General features: G+C 48.8%; 1 protein-coding gene across 1 annotated transcript in view; it reads left to right on the forward strand.

Annotated features, from left to right (window-relative positions):
• The window catches only part of LOC144598283 (uncharacterized), a 209,539-nt gene that overhangs the window by 23,189 nt on the left and 165,486 nt on the right, over positions 1–20,864 (forward strand). The window contains exons 4-5 of the mRNA XM_078408248.1: positions 599–825; positions 1,218–1,404. Of these exons, the coding sequence (XP_078264374.1) occupies positions 599–825; positions 1,218–1,404 (414 nt within the window). The remainder of the gene's footprint in view (positions 1–598; positions 826–1,217; positions 1,405–20,864) is intronic.

Consider the following 20,864-nt stretch of genomic DNA (forward strand, 5'->3'; position numbering starts at 1 on the left):
GACCCTTCTTCAGACGGTTTGGGGTGAGGTTTCAGACTTTTCAGGCTCTGGAGAAGGGCCCTGACATTAAATGTCAGTTGTCCATTCTCTCCAGATGCTGTCTCACCCGCTGAGCTCCTCCACATTTTGTGTTTTGATCACTAACTTCATTAAGTTACAAACAGAACAGAACTGTCACCCTTATACGGACACACTGGCCCTAAACACTTATTATTTCACTATGACATTTTAATGTTTTTTCAAATGTTCTTTATAGATGCAGGATCTAGTTAGTATTAATCTGCTCTGAATATGTATTCATATGTCTATGTGCTGATGTAGTTCAGTTTCTGTCATTGCAATTTTAAGCGTTTGTGTGATTGCAAAAATGAGAGAAAATTATAGGGACCAACGTGAACTAGAAAAGAGAACAGAGACTGTACAGAGACTGTACAACACTTTATAAATCAGTTTTCTAAGTGGCAATATCAAATGACAGGACACATACGTGAACTACAAGAGATTGCGAACAGTATTGATCGGAATCACAAAGGTGCCACAATTGCAAATGTCACAGCGTCGTCTGCAGGTGTTGTAGGAAGTGTGCTTACGCTTGCAGGAATAATTGCTGCTCCTTTCACTCCCTGATACTCATTGCTGTGGGAGCGAGCATAGGAGGAGCTGGTGTTGACACTAACTTGACAGCTGGTATCACTGAATATGTTAAACGGTCAAAGAAGCAGAAAAGGGTAGATGAGATCATCAGACAATATAAAAATGATCGGAAAGAAATGACAGCACACTTGAAGGACATCGACAGTGATCTCCAGTTCCTGAGTCATCTTGGTGAGGAAGAAAATACAGAATGTGATTATAATGAAAGCACAAGAAGGGATTGTCAAGGGAACAGCAAAGTAAACCAAGTCCCCAGTAAACACAGGGAGAAATATTTGCCCAAAGTTAAATATTTACAAGGGGTTAGGAAGGCAAGGAATATTTTCAACAAATGCAGGAAAAAGTATTTGGATGAAGTTAAAGCTGGATTACAATCTGGTTCAATCAGCATGAAAACATTTAAAGTGACAGCATCAATCATGGGCAAACAAGTCTTAAGCAAATCTCCTGGCCTTAGCAAACTAGCTGAGAAATTGACAACTCTTTGAGTCACAATGTTCAAAGAACAAAGTATGCCCTGGAAACTGGAAAAGTGAAACAACTGCTTTTTGGAACTCCTCTAGCTTTGTCCAAAACTACAAGAGCTGTTTCTGGAGTTGTGGGAGCACTCTTCATCGTGTGGGATATCTACTCTATAACTGATCTGAGCAAAGGAAGTAAAACTGAAGTAGCTAAAAAGATTCGAGATGAAGCTCAGAACATAGAGGACGCATTAAACCTGTATGAGGACATATGTCAGTTTCTAAAAAGGTTCTTGAGAGAGACTGGGACATTGAATAATGAAGTCCAGGGGCTTGAACAGAAAAAGGATGAAAATTGTTTCTTCATTTCCAGTGGCATTGGACTTAGATCATAGAATACTACAGCAAGGGATCAAGACATTTGGCCCACAATGTCTGTGCCAAACATGATGCCAAGGTAAACTAATTCTCATCTGTCATCATGCAATTCATACTCCCCCATTCCCTACATATAAACTCTTATCATAGATTATTCCAGTCAACCGTGGAATCATTCTCGTAAACCTCTTTATAAAGCCTCAGCATTATATCCCTGTTCCTTCCACCAGCCTCACAATTCATTTCTTTTCTCTCCACATCTGATACCCTTTTGTCTTTTCACTCCGGTCCTTTTGTCACTTACTCTACCCACCTGCCAATCACCCCCTCATATGTATCCACCAATTACCTTTGATCTCTATTCCCTTTGTCCTATTTTCACACCTTACACTTCCTTATCTATGTATCTCCCTCTCTCAACATGTCTGAAGAGTCTCGACCCGTAATGTCACCCACTCCTTCTCTCCAGAGATGCTGCCTGTCTTGCTGCACAGGGCCGCACGGTGGCCCAACGGTAGAGTTGCTGTCTTACGGCGAATGCAGCACTGGAGACCTGGGTTCGATCCTGGCTAGGGGTGCTTGTCTGTACGGAGTTTGTACGTTCTCCCCGTGACCTGCGTGGGTTCTCTCCGAGTTCTTCAGTTTCCTCCCACATTCCAAAGACGTACAGATATTTTGGTTAATTGGCTTGATAAATGTAAAAATTGTCTCTAGTGGTTGTAGGATAGTGATAATGTGCGGGGATCGCTGGTCGGCGTGGACCCGGTGGGCCGAAGGGCCTGTTTCCGCACAGTATCTCTAAACTAAACTAAACTCAGAGATACTAGACACAAAATGCTGGAGTGACTCAGCGGGACAGGCAGCATCTCTGCAGAGAAGACGTTTTGGGTCGAGACCCTTCTTCAGAACCTTCCTCAGAGATGATGCCTGACCCACTGAGTTACTCCAGCACTTTGCTCAAGTTTCCAGCATCTGCAGTTCCAAGAGACAAAAGTGTTTTATCGTCATGTCCTTAAATTGAACAACAATATTGGAACAGTATATAAAACAAATCAGTACCCGTGACAGACTGGGCAGTGTTCATCATTTTTTGCAGTCTTCTTCGTTCCTGAGCGTACAAGCTGCCGAACCAGGCCGTGATGTGTCACTATGATCTCTACTGTACACCTGTAGAAGTTCACATACAAATTCTCTGTAATCTTCTCAGGAAGTAGCGGCATTGATGGGCTTGCTTTATGATTGCATCAGTGTGCTGGGTCCAGGACAGATCTTCAGGCCTGATTGTATTTATGTACTGTATATCTGATCTGATTGCATAGCCTGCACAACAAAGCTCTTCACTGTACATGGGTACACATGTCAATAATAAACTAATAATAATAATAATAAAACCCCTGTCCCGGGGGGGAATTATCTCCCTGATTCCCCCACTACTGAGGGGAGGTTTGCCAGCCTGGGGCGTGAGGGAGGCTGGAAGATTCTGCAGTTGATGAGAAGGGGGGTGGGGGGGGAGAGTAAAATGTCAGAGTAGCATTGGGTTCAATGGGTGCCTGAGGGGGCAGCACGGACTCTATGGGCCGAAAGGCCAGCCGGCTGTGAACACGGGACAAAGTGCGACAGCACTCACTCACTCAGACACTCACACAGAAACTCACTCACTCACATTCACTCACACTCACACATTCACTCACATTCACTCACACTCACATTCACTCACACTCACATTCACTCACACTCACATTCACTCTCACACATTCACTCACACTCACATTCACTCACACACATATTCACTGACTCTCACACTCACTCATTCAAACACTCACTTACACTCAGCCACTCACTCACACACAACACTCAGTCATTCACTCAGTCAGTCATTCACTCACACAGACCCTCCCTCCCTCTGCCAGGGGTTGGGGGGGAGCGGGTGTGAGGCGCCGCTCGTGTTGTCCGCGGCTCAACTCTCCCCGCGCCACGCGCCGCGCGCCGCGCCCTTCCCGCCAAAACCGGCGCACTGCGCACGTGCCGCAACCGCCCCCCAGCGACCGTTGGTGGGAGAGAGCTGCGCGTGCGTCAGGCCGGCGGTCTGCGGTGCCGGCACTCGGATGCCGGCCGCCACTGGGAGGGGGGGAGATGAGGGGGGGAGATGAGGGGGGGAGATGAGGGGGGGAGATGAGGGGGGGAGATGAGGGGGGGAGATGAGGGGGGGAGATGAGGGGGGGAGATGAGGGGGGGAGATGAGGGGGGGAGATGAGGGGGGGAGATGAGGGGGGGAGGGGGGGGAGATGGGGGTGGGAGATTTTGGGGGGGGGAGATGGATGGGGGGGAGATGGATGGGGGGGAGATGGATGGGGGGGAGATGGATGGGGGGGAGATGGATGGGGGGGAGAGGGGGGGAGGAGAGGTGTGGGGGAGAGAGGGGGGAGATGGGGGGGAAGGGGGGAGGGAGGGGAGGGAGGGGGGAGGGGAGGGAGGGGGGAGGGGGGGGAGGGAGGGGGGAGGGGGAGGAGGGAGGGGGGGAAGGGGGGAGGGAGGGGAGGGAGGGGGGAGGGGAGGGAGGGGGAGGGGGAGGAGGGAGGGGGGGGAGAGAGGGGGAGAGAGGAGGGAGGGGGGGGAGGGGAGGAGGGGAGGGGAGGGGAGGGGGAGATGAGGGGAGGGGGGGGAGATTTGGGGGGGGGAGATGGATGGGGGGGAGATGGATGGAGGGGGGAGATGGGGGGGAGAGGAGGGGGGGAGGAGAGGTGTGGGGGAGAGGGGGGGAGATGGGGGGGAAGGGCGGAGGGAGGGAGGGGGGGAGGGAGGGAGGGAGGGAGGGGGGGAGGAGGGAGGGGGGGAGGGAGGGAGGGGGGAGGGAGGGAGGGGAGGGGGAGGGGGGAGGGAGGGAGGGGAGGGGGAGGGGGGAGGGGGAGGGAGGAGGGAGAGAGAGAGGGGGAGCGAGGGAGAGAGAGCGAGAGAAAGAAAGGGGGAAGATGGAGGGAGAGAGAGGTCGAGAGAGAGAGGGGGAGAGAGGTAGAGAGAGAGAGGGGGAGGGGAGAGAGAGAGGGGAGAGAAGGCGAGGGAGAGGAGAAGAGTGAGGGGAGGGAGAGAGAGGGGATGGAGAGGGGATGGAGAGGGGGAGAGAGAGGGGAGAGAGAGGGGGAGAGAGGGGGGAGATGGAGAAGGGGAGAGAGGGGGAGAGGGGGAGATGGAGAGGGGGAGAGAGAGAGGGGGAGGGGGAGCGAGTGATGGAGAGGGGGGGATGGATGGAGGGAAAGGGGGGGATAGGTGAGTAATGGAGAGAATGGGAGAGGGATGGAGGGAGAGGGATGGAAGGAGAGAGTTAGTGAGGGGTGGAAAGGAGTGAGGGATAGGATGGGTGAGGGATGGAGATGGATGGAGGGTGAAGGATAGAGGGAGGGGTGAGAGGTGGGGAGGGGGAGAGAGAGGGGAGGGGGAAGAGGGAGGGGGAGGGGAGGAGAGGATGGGAGGGAGGAGGAGGCAGAGGGATGGATGGAGAAGGGTGCAGAGGAGAGGGAGTGATGATGAGGGTGAGGGATGAAGGGGGGGGATGGAGGGAGAGGGGTCGGATAGGTGAGGGTGAGGAATGGAGATCGGGAGGGGGGTGGGTGAAGAAGAGGGAGGGTGAGGGATGATGGAAAAAAAACCCCGGTGAGGGTTGGGGGTGATGGTAGGGTGAAGCTTTACTCAAATCCATTTTATCTTTTATTCACAATGAATTTGAAAGCCTCCATTGAAGCTGAGCTTTGTTCCCTTAATTGCTGTTATGTACAGGCACATTGTATGCCATCTGATGATGTGGGCTGCAGCAGTCAGCAAATATAAGCTTAGGTACCCACAAAATGCTGGAGTAACTCAGCGGGACGGACAGCATTTCTGGAGAGAAGGAATGGGTGATGTTTTGGGTCGAGACGTCAGACTGATGTCGGGGAGTGGGCGGTACAGAGATAGAATGTAGTCGGAGACAGTAAGGAGAACTGGGAAGGGGGGATAGAGAGAGAGGGATAGCAAGGGCTATCTGAAGTTAGAGAAGTCAATGTTCATCCCGCTGGGGTGTTCCTGTGACTTGTGGGAATGGGAGGGACATAAAGGTCAGTATGGGGATGGGATGGAACTCCCTTTCTCACATTGACCTTTCTGACCTGGGCAGCCTCCACTGTCAGAGTGAGGCCCAACACAAATTGGAGGAACAACATCTCATATTACTCTTGGGTAGCTGACAACCCAGTGGCATGAATATTGATTTCTCTAACTTCACGTAACACTTGCCTTCCCTCTCTCTCCGTCCCTCCCCAATCCTAGTTCTCCGACTAGTTTCACTGTCCTCCCGATGAAATATTACTGATTGTCGGCCTCGTTGTCACCTTTGCCTCAGCTAACATTGAACCATTCTACATTTCTTTGATCAATGTCACCTTTGATCTATGTTTTCACAGCTTACCCTTCCATATCTCTATGTCTCCCTCTCATAGAAACAGAAAATTGGTGCAGGAGTAGGCCATTCGGCCCTTCGAGCCAGCACCGCCATTCAATATGATCATGGCTGATCATCGTAAATCAGTACCCCGTTCCTGCTTTCTCCCCATATCCCTGACTCTCAGTCTGAAGAAGGGTCTCAACCCAAAACGTCACCCATTCCTTCTCTCCAAAGATTAGTTTAACATTGACATCATCTTCGGCATGGACATTGGGGTCAAAGGGCCTGTTCTGTGCCATACTTTTTGTCGTGAGATAAACGAGAATTCCGATTTACTTAAACTTTATTTAAGCTTTAAGTAACTCATTTCATTAATACATCTCTTCGAAACGCCTGGAAATTATCACTGATTCCACAGGCCTCGCCGCCTGGGAATCATGTGCATGCGCACATTCCCGCACACGCGCACATTACTGCACACGCGCATATGCGCACATTACCGCACACGCGCACATTACCGCGCACGCGCACATTACCGCATCAATTAATATTCTTGGTTATTGGGTTGGAAATGATACGATCAAGCCTGATCCAGAGAGACTCCGCCCACTCCAAGAGATACCTGTTCCAGCTACATTAAACTCTTTACGAAGGGTTCTTGGCATGTTTGCATATTACGCAAAATGGATACCGAATTTCTCTGACAAAATTCAACCTTTGATTAGAGCAAAATCTTTCCCCCTTGACTCTACAGCAATTGGTGCCTTTACTTCTTTAAAGAAACAATTAGAATCTGCGACATTACACGCCATCGATGAGGATCTCCCCTTTGTTGTTGAATGTGATGCCTCTGATTTAGCAGTATCAGCAACATTAAATCAAGGAGGACGACCAGTGGCTTTCATGTCTCGTACTCTCCAAGGTAGTGAATTGCATTACCCACCCGTTGAAAAGGAAGCTACTGCAATTATTGAAGCAGTGAGGAAATGGAGTCATTTCCTTGCTCGCCGGCACTTCACTTTGATAACAGATCAGCGTTCAGTAGCTTTTATGCTAGATAATCGGAAGCGAACGAAGATTAAAAACAGTAAAATTCATGGATGGAGGATTGAATTATCTGCATATAGTTATTCAATTGAGTACCGCCCTGGTAGGGATAATGTTGCTCCGGATACCTTAACTCGAGCATTTTGTGCCTCTGTTCATTCTTCTGCACTCACTGATCTTCACAATGGGCTGTGTCATCCTGGAGTCACTCGTATGTTACACTATGTTCGTTCCAAAAACTTACCTTTCTCTACAGAAGATGTGAAGATGACGTGTGCTTCGTGTAGAATCTGTGCTGAATTAAAACCAAGGTTCTTCCGTCCTCAAGAAGGAAGATTGATCAAAGCTACTCAACCTATGGAACGTTTGAGTATTGACTTCAAAGGGCCTTTACCATCCTCCTCTCAAAATGTTTATATACTTACCATAATTGATGAATATTCGAGGTTTCCATTTGCTTTTCCTTGTCGAAATATGTCAGCTGCTACGGTTATCAAATGTTTAGATCAACTGTTTTCATTCTGTGGATTTCCAAGTTACATACATTCTGATAGGGGCGCCTCATTCATGTCGAAAGATTTAAAGGACCACCTTTCTAATAGAGGAATTGCAACAAGTAAAACAACACCATATCATCCTATTGGAAATGGTCAGGTTGAGAGGTATAACGGAATCATTTGGAAAGCAGTGAAACTGGCTTTAAAGTCAAATGACTTACCAGATCAGCAGTGGGAATGTGTTCTACCAGATGCATTACACTCCATCAGATCTCTACTGTCAACCGCTACCAATACTACTCCACATGAGCGGTTCTTTAACTTCAAACGGCGTTCTTCTAGTGGTACTTCTCTGCCATCATGGTTGACTAGCCCTGGGACTGTGCTGCTTCGTCGGTATGTCCGATCAAATAAGAATGAGCCCCTTGTTGATGAAGTTGAACTGACTGATGTCAACCCTTCTTATGCAACTATCAAGTATCGGGATGGACGTCAGTCAACTGTCTCACTTCGTCACCTTGCACCATGTCCATCTTCTCCATCAGCTCCATCACTCCTTGATAATCGAGAACTTCCTTCAACACTCCCATCATCTCCTATGAAAACTTCTACAAGTAATTCTAAAATTGAAAATGTAAATAACAATATGAGTGAAGTTGATGACCAAGCAACATATGTACCACCAGCTATGGAAACACCATTATCTCCTGATGCTCCAGTGCTGCGACGGTCATCAAGATCTTTTGCGCGCGGCACGGTAGCGCAGCGGTAGAGTTGCTGCTTTACAGCGAATGCAGCGCCGGAGACTCAGGTTCGATCCTGACTACGGGTGCTGCACTGTAAGGAGTTTGTACGTTCTCCCCGTGACCTGCGTGGGTTTTCTCCGAGATCTTCGGTTTCCTCCCACACTCCAGACGTACAGGTATGTAGGTTAATTGACTGGGTAAATGTAAAAATTGTCCCTAGTGGGTGTAGGATAGTGTTAATGTACGGGGATCACTGGGCGGCACGGACTTGGAGGGCCGAAAAGGCCTGTTTCCGGCTGTATATATATGATGATGATATGATGATGAGGAGGGGAGAATGAAGTGTGCGGTAATGTGCGCGTGCGCGGGAATGTGCGCGTGCGCGGGAATGTGCGCGTGCGCGGGAATGTGCGCGTGCGCGGGAATGTGCGCGTGCGCGGGAATGTGCGCGTGCGCGGGAATGTGCGCACGCGCGGGAATGTGCGCACGCGCGGGAATGTGCGCACGCGCGGGAATGTGCGCACGCGCATGATTCCCAGGCGGCGAGGCCTGTGGAATCAGTGATAATTTCCAGGCGTTTCGAAGAGATGTATTAATGAAATGAGTTACTTAAAGCTTAAATAAAGTTTAAGTAACTCATTTCATTAATACATCTCTTCGAAACGCCTGGAAATTATCACTGATTCCACAGGCCTCGCCGCCTGGGAATCATGCGCATGCGCACATTCCCGCGCATGCGCACATTACCGCACACGCGCACATTCCCGCACAAGCGCACATTACCGCACACGCGCACATGCGCACATTACCGCGCACGCGCACATTACCGCACACTTCACTTTTCTTTGTTCAATATTTTATTAAAACATCTTGAAAATAATGTGACGAGGGGGTAAAAGAAATTAACATTAGTAAATTAATTCTGGGGGAATTAACAGAACTGGAAGTGTGTGGCTGCCCAGGACCCGATAGTCTGCAAGCACAGCCTCCAGACGAAGTCTCTATTACCAGAGCTGACAGCGTTAGTCTATGACAGTTACTGTACATTAGGTCATTAGAGATGATAAAATGGAAAATGCAGTCCCCAACCCCAACGATCTTAATCTCTGTCGAGACCCATTTTAGCAAAAGTGATTTGAGTGAAGTATAACATAGCAAAGAAGAGTGGGAAGACAGAGGATTGGGACTCTTTTAAAGAGCAACAAAAGTTAACTAAAAAGGCAATACGGGGAGAAAAGATGAGGTACGAGGGTAAACTAGCCAATAATATAAAGGAGGATAGCAAAAGCTTTTTTAGGTACGTGAAGAGGAAAAAAATAGTCAAGGCAAATGTGGGTCCCTTGAAGACAGAAGCGGGGGAATTTATTATGGGGAACAAAGAAATGGCAGACGAGTTAAACCGTTACTTTGGATCTGTCTTTACTGAGGAAGATACACACAATCTCCCAAATGTTCTAGGGGCCGGAGAACCTAGGGTGATGGAGGAACTGAAGGAAATCCACATTAGGCAGGAAATGGTTTTGGGTAGACTGATGGGACTGAAGGCTGATAAATCCCCAGGGCCTGATGGTCTGCATCCCAGGGTACTTAAGGAGGTGGCTCTAGAAATAGTGGAAGCATTGGAGATCATTTTTCAATGTTCTATAGATTCAGGATCAGTTCCTGTGGATTGGAGGATAGCAAATGTTATCCCACTTTTTAAGAAAGGAGGGAGAGAGAAAACGGGTAATTATAGACCAGTTAGTCTGACATCAGTGGTGGGGAAGATGCTGGAGTCAATTATAAAAGACGAAATTGCTGAGCATTTGGATAGCAGTAACAGGATCATTCCGAGTCAGCATGGATTTACGAAGGGGAAATCATGCTTGACAAATCTACTGGAATTTTTTGAGGATGTAACTAGGAAAATTGACAAGGGAGAGTCAGTGGATGTGGTGTACCTCGACTTTCAAAAAGCCTTCGACAAGGTCCCACATAGGAAATTAGTTGGCAAAATTAGGGCACATGGTATTGGGGGTAGGGTACTGACATGGATAGAAAATTGGTTGACAGACAGAAAGCAAAGAGTGGGGATAAATGGGTCCCTTTCGGAATGGCAGGCAGTGACCAGTGGGGTACCGCAAGGTTCGGTGCTGGGACCCCAGCTATTTACGATATACATTAATGACTTAGACGAAGGGATTAAAAGTACCATTAGCAAATTTGCAGATGATACTAAGTTGGGGGGTAGTGTGAATTGTGAGGAAGATGCAATAAGGCTGCAGGGTGACTTGGACAGGTTGTGTGAGTGGGCGGATACATGGCAGATGCAGTTTAATGTAGATAAGTGTGAGGTTATTCACTTTGGAAGTAAGAATAGAAAGGCAGATTATTATCTGAATGGTGTCAAGTTAGGAGGAGGGGGAGTTCAACGAGATCTGGGTGTCCTAGTGCATCAGTCAATGAAAGGAAGCATGCAGGTACAGCAGGCAGTGAAGAAAGCCAATGGAATGTTGGCCTTCGTAACAAGAGGAGTTGAGTATAGGAGCAAAGAGGTCCTTCTACAGTTGTACCGGGCCCTGGTGAGACCGCACCTGGAGTACTGTGTGCAGTTTTGGTCTCCAAATTTGAGGAAGGATATTCTTGCTATGGAGGGCGTGCAGCGTAGGTTCACTAGGTTAATTCACGGAATGGCGGGACTGTCGTATGTTGAAAGGCTGGAGCGATTGGGCTTGTATACACTGGAATTTAGAAGGATGAGGGGGGATCTTATTGAAACATATAAGATAATTAGGGGATTGGACACATTAGAGGCAGATAACATGTTCCCAATGTTGGGGGAGTCCAGAACAAGGGGCCACAGTTTAAGAATAAGGGGTAGGCCATTTAGAACGGAGATGAAGAAGAACTTTTTCAGTCAGAGGGTGGTGAAGGTGTGGAATTCTCTGCCTCAGAAGGCAGTGGAGGCCAGTTCGTTGGATGCTTTCAAGAGAGAGCTGGATAGAGCTCTTAAGGATAGCGGAGTGAGGGGGTATGGGGAGAAGGCAGGAACGGGGTACTGATTGAGAGTGATCAGCCATGATCGCATTGAATGGCGGTGCTGGCTCGAAGAGCTGAATGGCCTCCTCCTGCACCTATTGTCTATTGTCTATTGTCTATTGTCTATTGTGATGAGATCATGAAATCCATCCAGCACAATTTCCCAGCACGTGCCCAGGGAACAAGCTGTTTTAACTCTAGTATTGTGCAATGAGACAGGGGATTCATTAATTGAGACACGAGAAACTGTAGAAGCTGGAATCAAACTGCTGGAGGAACTCAGCAGGTCTGGCAGCAACTGTGGAGGGAATGTGGACAGGCAACGTTTTGGGTTAGGGACCATTATTCAGTCTGCTGGAAAGGGTGCAGTGAAGATTTACAAGGATTTTGCCAGGACTCAAGGCCCTAAGCTATTGGGAGATGTTGGCCAGGACTATGTATCTTGGTGTGCAGGAGGCTGAGGGGGGATCTTATAGAGGTGTATAAGATTAAGAGGGGGATTTTAGGGTGAAGGCACAGTCTTTTACCTAGAGTAGGTGAATCAAGAATTAGAGGGGATAGGTTTCAGATGAGATGGGAAAGATTTAAAAGGAACTTGAAGAGTGACTTTTTCACACAGAGGGTGATGGGTGTATGGAACGAGCTGCCAAACGAGGTAGTTCAGCCAGGTACTCTAACAACATTTAAAAGACATTTGGATAATTAAATGGATAGGAAAGGTTTATCATATCATATCATCATATATATACAGCCGGGAAACAGGCCTTTTCGGCCCACCAAGTCCGTGCCGCCCAGCGATCCCCGCACATTAACACTATCCTACACCCACTAGGGACAATTTTTTTACATTTACCCAGCCAATTAACCTACATACCTGTACGTCTTTGGAGGTTTAGTGAGATTTAGTTTAGAGATACAATGTGGAAACAAGCCCTTCGGCCCACCGGGTCCGCGCCGACCAGCGATCCCCGCACATTAACACCATCCTACACTAGGGACAATTTACATTTTTTTTCCAAGCCAATTAACATCTTTGGAGTGGGAGGAAACCAAAGTTCTCGGAGAAAACCCACGCAGGTCATGGAGAGAAAGTACAAACTTCATAAAGATAAGCACCCATAGCGAGGATTGAACCTGGTCTCTGGCGCTGTAAGTGCTGTAAGGCAGCAACTCTACCGCTGCGCCACCGTGCCGATATGGGGCAAATGGGACTTGCTTAGAAGGGACATCTTGGTCAGTAATTGGTCAATGTTCATACCGCTGGGCTGCAAGCTGCCCAAGCGAAATATGAGGTGCTGTTCCTCCAATTTCCGGTGGGCCTCACTATGGCACTGGAGGAGGCCCATGACAGAAAGGTCAGACTGGGAGTGGGAGGGAGAGTTGAAGTGCTCAGCCACCGGGAGATCAGGTTGGTTAAGGCAGACTGAACGAAGGTGTTGAGCGAAACGATCACCGAGCCTGCGTTTTGTCTCGCCGATGTAGAGAAGTTGACATCTAGAGCAGCGGATACAATAGATGAGGTTGGAGGAGGTGCATGTGAACCTCTGTCTCACCTGGAAAGACTGTTTGGGCCCTTGGATGGAGTTGAGGGGGGAAGGTAAAGGGAAAGTGCCTGGGGAGGGGATGGTTTGGGTAGGAAGGGACGAGTGGACCAGGGAGTTACGGAGGGAACGGTCTCTGCGGAACGCAGAAAGGGGAGGAGATGGGAAGATGTGGCCAGTAGTGGGGTCCCGTTAGAGGTGACAGAAATGTTGGAGGATGATTTGTTGGATACGCTGGCTGGTGGGGTGGAAGGTGAGAACGGGGGGGGATTCTGTCCTTGGGGGGAGGGGGAGCAAGAGCGGAGCTGCGGGATATAGAGGAGGCCCTAGTGAGAGCCTCATCTATAATGGAAGAGGGGAAGCCCCGTTTCCTGAAGAATGAGGACATCTCTGATGCCCTGGTGTGAAACACCTCATCCTGGGCGCAGATGCGGCATAGATTGAGGAATTGGGAGTAGGGGATAGACTTTTTACAGGTGACAGGGTGGGAAGAAGTGTAGTACAGATAGCTGTGGGAGTCAGTGGGTTTGTAGTAGATGTCAGTCACTAGTCTGTCTCCTGTGATGGAGATGGTGAGGTCCAGAAACGGTAGGGAGATGTCGGAGATAGTCCAAGTATATTTAAGAGCAGGATGGAAATTGAAAGTGAAGTGTATGAAGTCAGTGAGTTCTGCATGGGTACAAGAGGTAGCACCAATGCAGTCGTCGATGTAGTGGTCGGGGATGGGGCCGGAGGTCTGGAACAGGGATTGTTCGACTTGAACTTGTTTTGTTCTGTTTATTATGAGTTTTACAGAGTACTATCTTTACATATCTGTTGTGCTGCTGCAAGTAAGAATTTCACTGTTCTGTTTCGGGGCACGTGACAATAAAATATTCTTGACCCTCTTGACAACTGACACTACAATCATCAACTAAACTCCGAACTACAAACCTTCATGGTTGCACTTGGGATTCCAGGTTTTGTTGTTTTGTACTCTATTGTTTTTTATTTCTAGAATTTCTTTTTGTTTGTTTATTATATTGTCTATTGAGTACCTTTGATTACAGACCTGTTGTGCTGGAGCAAGTAGATGTTTAATTGTTCTATTTGGGTACATATGACAATTAAACGCTGGTGACTATATGAGTACTGTGACCTGTTATGCTGCTGACAATGAAACACTCTCGACTCGTTTGAAATGTAAACTACAGTTACCGGTTGTGAAATGAAAAGGACAGCTGCATGAATAAACACCACTGCGTACATACCACTGGCCTCTGGCCCACAGCAGGAGACTGCTCAAGAGATCTAGTTTGTAAACTGACCTGACCACGAGGTATTCTCGTCTGCAGAGCCAGACGGTACAACTATGTTAATTAATCTGCAGCCAACCACTGAGATCTTCCGCTTAGACAGTTTGCTGCATTGTGAAAGTTCCAGTGATTATTTGATCATTTAGCACATCAAACATTGTCACAGGCACATGCCAATCAACATTTGGGTTATTAGTGTTCCAGTGAGCTGTCCCTCAGTATGGTGATAAGAGTGTATTTTGTGTCTGGGGTCTTGTAAATTACTTTGTCCCAACAAATATTCGGAGGTGCTTGTCAGTCGCTATGCGGTCCCATTGTAAATATGCAAGTCAATGGAATCATTTGTTTAGTTTAGTTTAGAGATGCAGCGCGGAACAGGCCCTTCAGCCCACCGAGTCTGTGCCGACCAACAATCCCCACACACTAGCACTATCCTACACATTAGGGACCATTTACAATTTTATCAAAGCCAATTAACCTATAAATCTGTACATCTTTGGAACGTGGGAGAAAACCGGAGCTTCGGGAGATAACTGCGTGGTCACGGGGAGAACGTACAAACTCCGTACAGACAGCACCTGTAGTCAGGATCAAACACGTATCAAACCCGAATGGCCAACTCCTGCACCTATGGTCTATGTAACTATGAAACAGGTCCAACTTGACCACGCCGGCCAACATGTCCTATCTACACTAGTCCCACCTGCCTGCATTTATCCCATATATCACTAAACCTGTCCTATCCATGTACCTGTCTAAATGTTTCTTAAATATTGTGATAGTACCTGCCTCAACTACCTCCTCAAGCAGCTCGTTCCATATACCCACCACCCTTTGTGTGAAAAAAAGTTACCCCTCAGGTTCCTATTAAATCTTTTCCCCCCTCAACTTAAACCTATGTCCTCTGGTTCTCGATTCCCCTAATCTGGGTAAAAGACTGGGCATTTACCCCATCTATTCCTCTCATGATCTTATACACCTCTATAAGATTACCCCTCATCCTCCTGCGCTCCAAGGAACAGAGTCCTAGCCTGCTCAACCTCTCCCTATAGCTCTGACACTCGAGTCCTGATGGTCTAACCCTGCTTTGGCTGGTATGGTCCATGATAGTTCAGGCACAGGAGCTGAGGCGGAAGTAACAGGAAGTCTGTTGCTATGGTCATCATGGTTTCTCACAACGTACTTTTTGTGTCATCCCGGGGTAGGGTTGCCAACTGTCCCGTATTAACCGGGACATCCTGTATTTTGGGCTAAATTGGTTTAATAATAATAATAATAATAATGCATTTTATTTATATAGCGCTTTTCATATACTCAAAGACGCTTTACAGAGATTTTGAGAACATAGGGAAATGAATAAATAGATAAATAAGTAAATAAATAAATGAACAGAGAAAGGAGACAGAAGGTGAGGTGACCTTCAGTGGTTGAAGGCAGTACTGAACAGGTGAGATTTCAGCGATGTTTTGAATGTGGTGAGTGTGGAGGAGTCTCTAACGGTTTGGGGTAGTGATTTTGTACTGGATTTGTACTGGAGGTTTGTCCCATACAGGACCGCCCTTGCCCCATATTAGGCCCTGGGGGGCGCTGTAGGCCCAGACACTGTAGGCCCAGGCACTGTAGGCCCGGACAGTGTAGTTCTGTACAGTGTAGGTCTGGACAGTGTAGGTCTGGACTGTGTAGGTTCCTGTGGCCCAGGTGCTGCCTAACAGAGGTTGCGTAGCAACCCGCCTCCCGGCCCTTGCGTCCGCCATTGGTGGAGCGGGAGCACCTGGCCGCTGGCTGGGTGAGGTCACGTGGGGCGCGGGGCGGTGACGTCACCTATTGTCCCTTATTTGGGAGTTAGAAAGTTGTCAACCCTACCCTAGGGTTGAGCGGCATTGTGCGGCTGGGACTTGGCTGAGCAGGAGATCCTGCTGGTGCGGTGACATTCTCACTGTCAAAGCAAAATAAACACCAAACCGGACAGCCGCGAGCAAATGCTCACAGCTCATCAGCAGAGATTTGAGAGCTGCCGTCCTTTGTCGCTGGGTCTAAATCCTGGGCCTCTCTCCCGACAGCAGAGTTGGAGCTAATTATTGTGCAGGGTATTTAAAGCTCTACTTAGTTTGCATATATATGCTTTGATTCGCGAATGGTTGCTATGGATTAGGTGATAAATGTAAGCCCACTCTTCAAGCAAGGGGAGAGCGAAGGGTCAAGTGTTGTATTGTCATATGCACTGGCAACAGAACAAAGAAATTCTATCCAATCAGATCAGATACACCATACATAAATACAATCGTCAAACTCGAGCAAGTTCCTGTCTAATAATCAAAGTTGGCCTTGCCCCAATTCAGAATTCTAACTCGTGTGGGCGTGCCCTGTCTTTATCCATAACTTTATCCACTTAAAGTTAGCATTGATTTCAAGAGGACTAGAATACAAAAACAGGGATGTAATGTTGAGGTTTCATAAGGCGCTGGTCAGACCACATTTAGAATATTGCATGCAATTTTGGGCCCCATATCTGAGGAAGGATGTGCTGGCTTTGGAGAAGGACCAGAGGTGGTTTGCAAGAATGAGGATGATTGGGTTAACATATGATAACCGTTTGACGGCACTTGGAATGTACTTTGCCATCTATATCAGCTTTGTTCACACATCCGCAAGATTCAAGAGAGAGTTAGATTTAGCTCTTAGGGCTAAAGGAAGCGAGGGATATGGGGGAATAGCAGGAACGGGGTACTGATTTTAGATAATCAGCCATGATCATATTGAATGGTGGTGCTGGCTCGTAAGGGCCGAATGGCCTCCTCCTGCACCTATTTTGCTGTTTCAGTGTCTTTTACCCTGAGTAGGGAAATCAAGAACCAGAGGACACAGGTTTAAGGTGAAGGGGGAATAATTTAATAGGAACCCAAGGGGTACCTTTTCCACACAGAGGGTGGTGGGTACATTTCCTCTCATCGCAATTTAACTTGTAATCTAAGATGTTAACCGGAAGCAGGGGTCCCGACCTGAAATGTCACTTATTCATAATCTCCTGAGATGCTGCCTGACCTGCTGAGTTACTCCAGTACCCCGTCACTCCACTCGTCCCCCTGCAGGACCTATACATCAGGAGGTGCAGATCCAGAGCAAGCAAGATTATGAGGGACCCCTGCCACCCCAGTAACGGACCGTTCCAGATGCTACGATCAGGCAAACGCCTCCGCTGTCACGCTGCGAAAACGGAGAGGATGAGATGGAGCTTCTTCCCACAGGCCATCAGGACTGTCAACTTTTATAACCCCAGAGACTAAATTTTTGTCAACACTAATAGTAACTTATTAACTTTATTTATATGCTGTAACTGTAATTCTTTTTTGTGCACAACCCGCAGGCATTGCCACTTTCATTTCACTGCACATCGTGTATGTGTATGTGACAAATAAATTTGACTTTGACTTTGACTTTTGACTACTTTGTGTGTTTTTTTAAAAACCAGCATCTGCATTACCTTGCGTGTCCAATAATGACCCCTTGATATGGAATCTCAGCCGGGGAAAACCATCCTACCAGTCGAGCTCTGAGAATTCTGTAAGTTTCAATGAGATCGTCTCACATTCTACGAAGGTCTCGTCGTGCCTAGTTGATCCAAGTTGACCCTATGTTGAAATGTACGGAATAGTGAAAGGGCTGGACAGAGTGGATGTGGAGAGGATGTTTCCACTAGTGGGAGAGTCTAGGACTAAAGGTTATAGTCTCAGAATAAAAGGATGTTCCTTTAGGAAGGAAATGACAAATTTCTTTCAGATTGAAGAAGGGCCTCGACCCGAAACATCACCTATTCCTTCTCTCCAGAGATGCTGCCTGTCCCGCTGAGTTACTCCAGCTTTATGTGTCTATCTTCAGTTTAAGCCAGCATCTGCAGTTCTTTCTTACACAAAGCAAGCTCAATGCTAGCATTTATTTCAAGGGGGCTTATAGACAAAAACAAGGATGTAGTATTCAGGCTCTATGAGGCACTAGTAAGGCCACATTTGAAATATTGCAAGCAATTTTGGGCACCATAACTGAGGAAACAAAGAAAATAGATGCAGGGGAGGCCATTCGGCCCTACAAGCCAGCACCACCATTCATTGTGATCATGGCTGATCATCCACAATCAGTAACCCATGCCTGCCTTCTCCCCATATCCCTTGATTCCACTAGCCCTAGCGCTCTATCTAACTCTGTCTAACCGCACCTGGAGTATTGTGTGCAATTTTGGTCTCCTAATTTGAGGAAGGACATAATTGCAATTGAGGGAGTGCAACTTGGGGCTAAAGGAATCAAGGGATATGGGGAGAAAGCAGGAACGGGGTACTGATTTTAGATGATTAGCCATGATCATATTGAATGGAACTGGGTCGGGGGGCCCAATGGCCTACTCCTGCACCTATTTTTCTTTGTTTCTATTTATCGCAGGAGGGAAATTGATCTGCCAAGAGTCATAAGACACGAAACATGAAATTAAAGTGAGGAGTGGAAAGGATTGGGGATGTGCAAAGATTGGAATGGGGTGGGGGAGTCAGTCTCAGTCTGCCCCACGACAGAAGGGGGAGGAGTTGTACAGTTTGATAGCCACAGGGAAGAGGGATCTCCTGTGGCGTTCTATGCTGCATCTCGGTGGGACCAGTCTGTTGCTGAAGGTGCTCCTCAGGTTGATCAATGTGTGTCATGGAGGGGGTGAGCTGTATTGTCCAGGATGCTCCTCAGGTTGATCAATGTGTGTCATGGAGGGGGTGAGCTGTATTGTCCAGGATGCTCCTCCCCTCCAAGACCCCCTCCCATGAATCCAACTCCATTCCATTCTACACCTGAGCACAAAGTTACAGGCAATGGGTTACCATGGGCGTGACTTTGCACCGCTCCGGTTCCCTCCCACACCCCAAAGACGTGCGCGTCGGAGGGTCAATTGCCGCTGTAAATTGTCCCACGTGTGTGGGTGAGGGGTTGAATCAGGGGCAGGTTGATGAGAAAGTGGGGAGAATAAAATGGGGGAGTGTAGATGGGAGGTTAATGGCAGCAGGCCGGGTGGGCTGAAGGCCTGCCTTCTCTTTTTGACTCTACTGGAAAATGGCGAAGGGATGGGAGCAGGGAGTGTAGAGGAGGGGGGGGGCGCGGGGCGCGGAGTAGGAAGGATGGGAGAGAGTGGGGCAAGGGAGAGTGGAGAGAGGGTTAGCAAGAGAGTTATAGAGTGATACAGTGTGGAAAATACAGTGTGCAGGAAAAATGTTCCCAATGTTGGGGGAGTCCAGAACCAGGTGCCACAGTCTAAGAATAAAGGGGAGGCCATTTAAAACTGAGGTGAGAAGAACTTTTTCACCCAGAGAGTTGTGAATTTGTGGAATTCTCTGCCACAGAGGGCAGTGGAGGCCAATTCACTGGATGGATTTAAAAGAGAGTTCGATAGAGCTCTAGGGGCTAGTGGAATCAAGGGATATGGGAGAAGGCAGGCACGGGCTATTGATTGTGGATGATCAGCCATGATCACAATGAATGGCGGTGCTGGCTTGAAGGGCCGAATAGCCTCCTCCTGCACCTATTTTCTATGAAACAGGCCCTTCGGCCCTTCTTACCCACACCGGCCAACATGTCCCTGCTACACTAGACCCACCAGCCTGCGTTTGGTTCATATCCCTCCAAACCTGTCCTATCCATGTACCTAAAATTAAAGTTAGAGAGGGGAGAGGGAGGAAGGAAGGGAGGGGGAGTATAAGGGGGGAGAGGAGAGAGGTAGCAGGAGAGGGAGAATGTAAGGGGGAGAGGTAGCAAGAGAGGGAAGGAGGAAGGGAGAGTGTAAGGAGAAGAGGAGAGAGGTAGCAGTAGAGGGAGGAAGGAAGAGAGGGAGAGTGTAAGGAGGAGAGAGAGTGTAAGGGGGAGTGGAGAGAGGTAGCAGGAGAGGGAGAGTGGGAGAGGGAGAGTGGGAGAGGGAGAGTGGGAGAGGGTGAGAGGGAGGGTGAGGAGAGGGAGGGGGTGAGGAGAGGGAGGGGGTGAGTGAGAGGGAGAGGGTGAGGAGAGGGAGGGGGTGAGAGGGAGAGGGTGAGAGGGAGTGTGAGAGGGAGAGTGTGAGGAGAGGGAGGGGGTGAGTGAGAGGGAGGGGGTGAGGAGAGGGAGGGGGTGAGTGAGAGGGAGGGGGTGAGAGGGAGAGGGAGAGGGTGAGAGGGATGTGAGAGGGAGAGTGTGAGGAGAGGAGGGGGTGAGGAGAGGGAGGGGTGAGTGAGAGGGAGAGTGTGAGGAGAGGGAGGGGGTGAGGAGAGGGAGGGGTGAGTGAGAGGGAGGGGGTGAGGAGAGGGAGGGGTGAGTGAGAGGGCGGGGGTGAGGAGAGGGAGGGGGTGAGTGAGAGGAGGGGGTGAGTGAGAGGGAGGGGGTGAGGAGAGGGAGGGGGTGAGTGAGAGGGGAGAGGGAGGGTGAGAGGGAGAGGGTGAGAGGGAGAGGGAGAGGGTGGAGGGAGTGTGTGAGGGGGAGAGGAGGAGGGGGTGGGGGCAGTGTGAGGGCAGTGTGAGTGTGTGTGTGGGAGTGTGTGTGGGAGTGTGTGTGGGAGTGTGTGTGTGTGGGTGTGTGTGTGAGGTGTGTGTGTGAGGGTTGTGGGAGGGTGTGTGGGAGTGTGTGTGTGTGTGAGTGTGTGTGTGAGTGTGTGTGTGAGTGTGTGTGTGAGTGTGTGTGGAGGGTGTGTGGAGGGTGTGTGGGTGACTCCCCGTGTGTCCCGGGTCCCGCCCGCGGGTAGCGGTGTAAATAGTGGCGGAGCCGGGTCGGGCCGGGCCGGGCCGGGCAGCTGTTGTGCGGAGACAGACGGCAGAGGGAAGG

Source organism: Rhinoraja longicauda, chromosome 1, assembly GCF_053455715.1.
Source record: "Rhinoraja longicauda isolate Sanriku21f chromosome 1, sRhiLon1.1, whole genome shotgun sequence".
In the NCBI taxonomy this organism is placed as follows: Eukaryota; Metazoa; Chordata; class Chondrichthyes; order Rajiformes; family Arhynchobatidae; genus Rhinoraja; species Rhinoraja longicauda.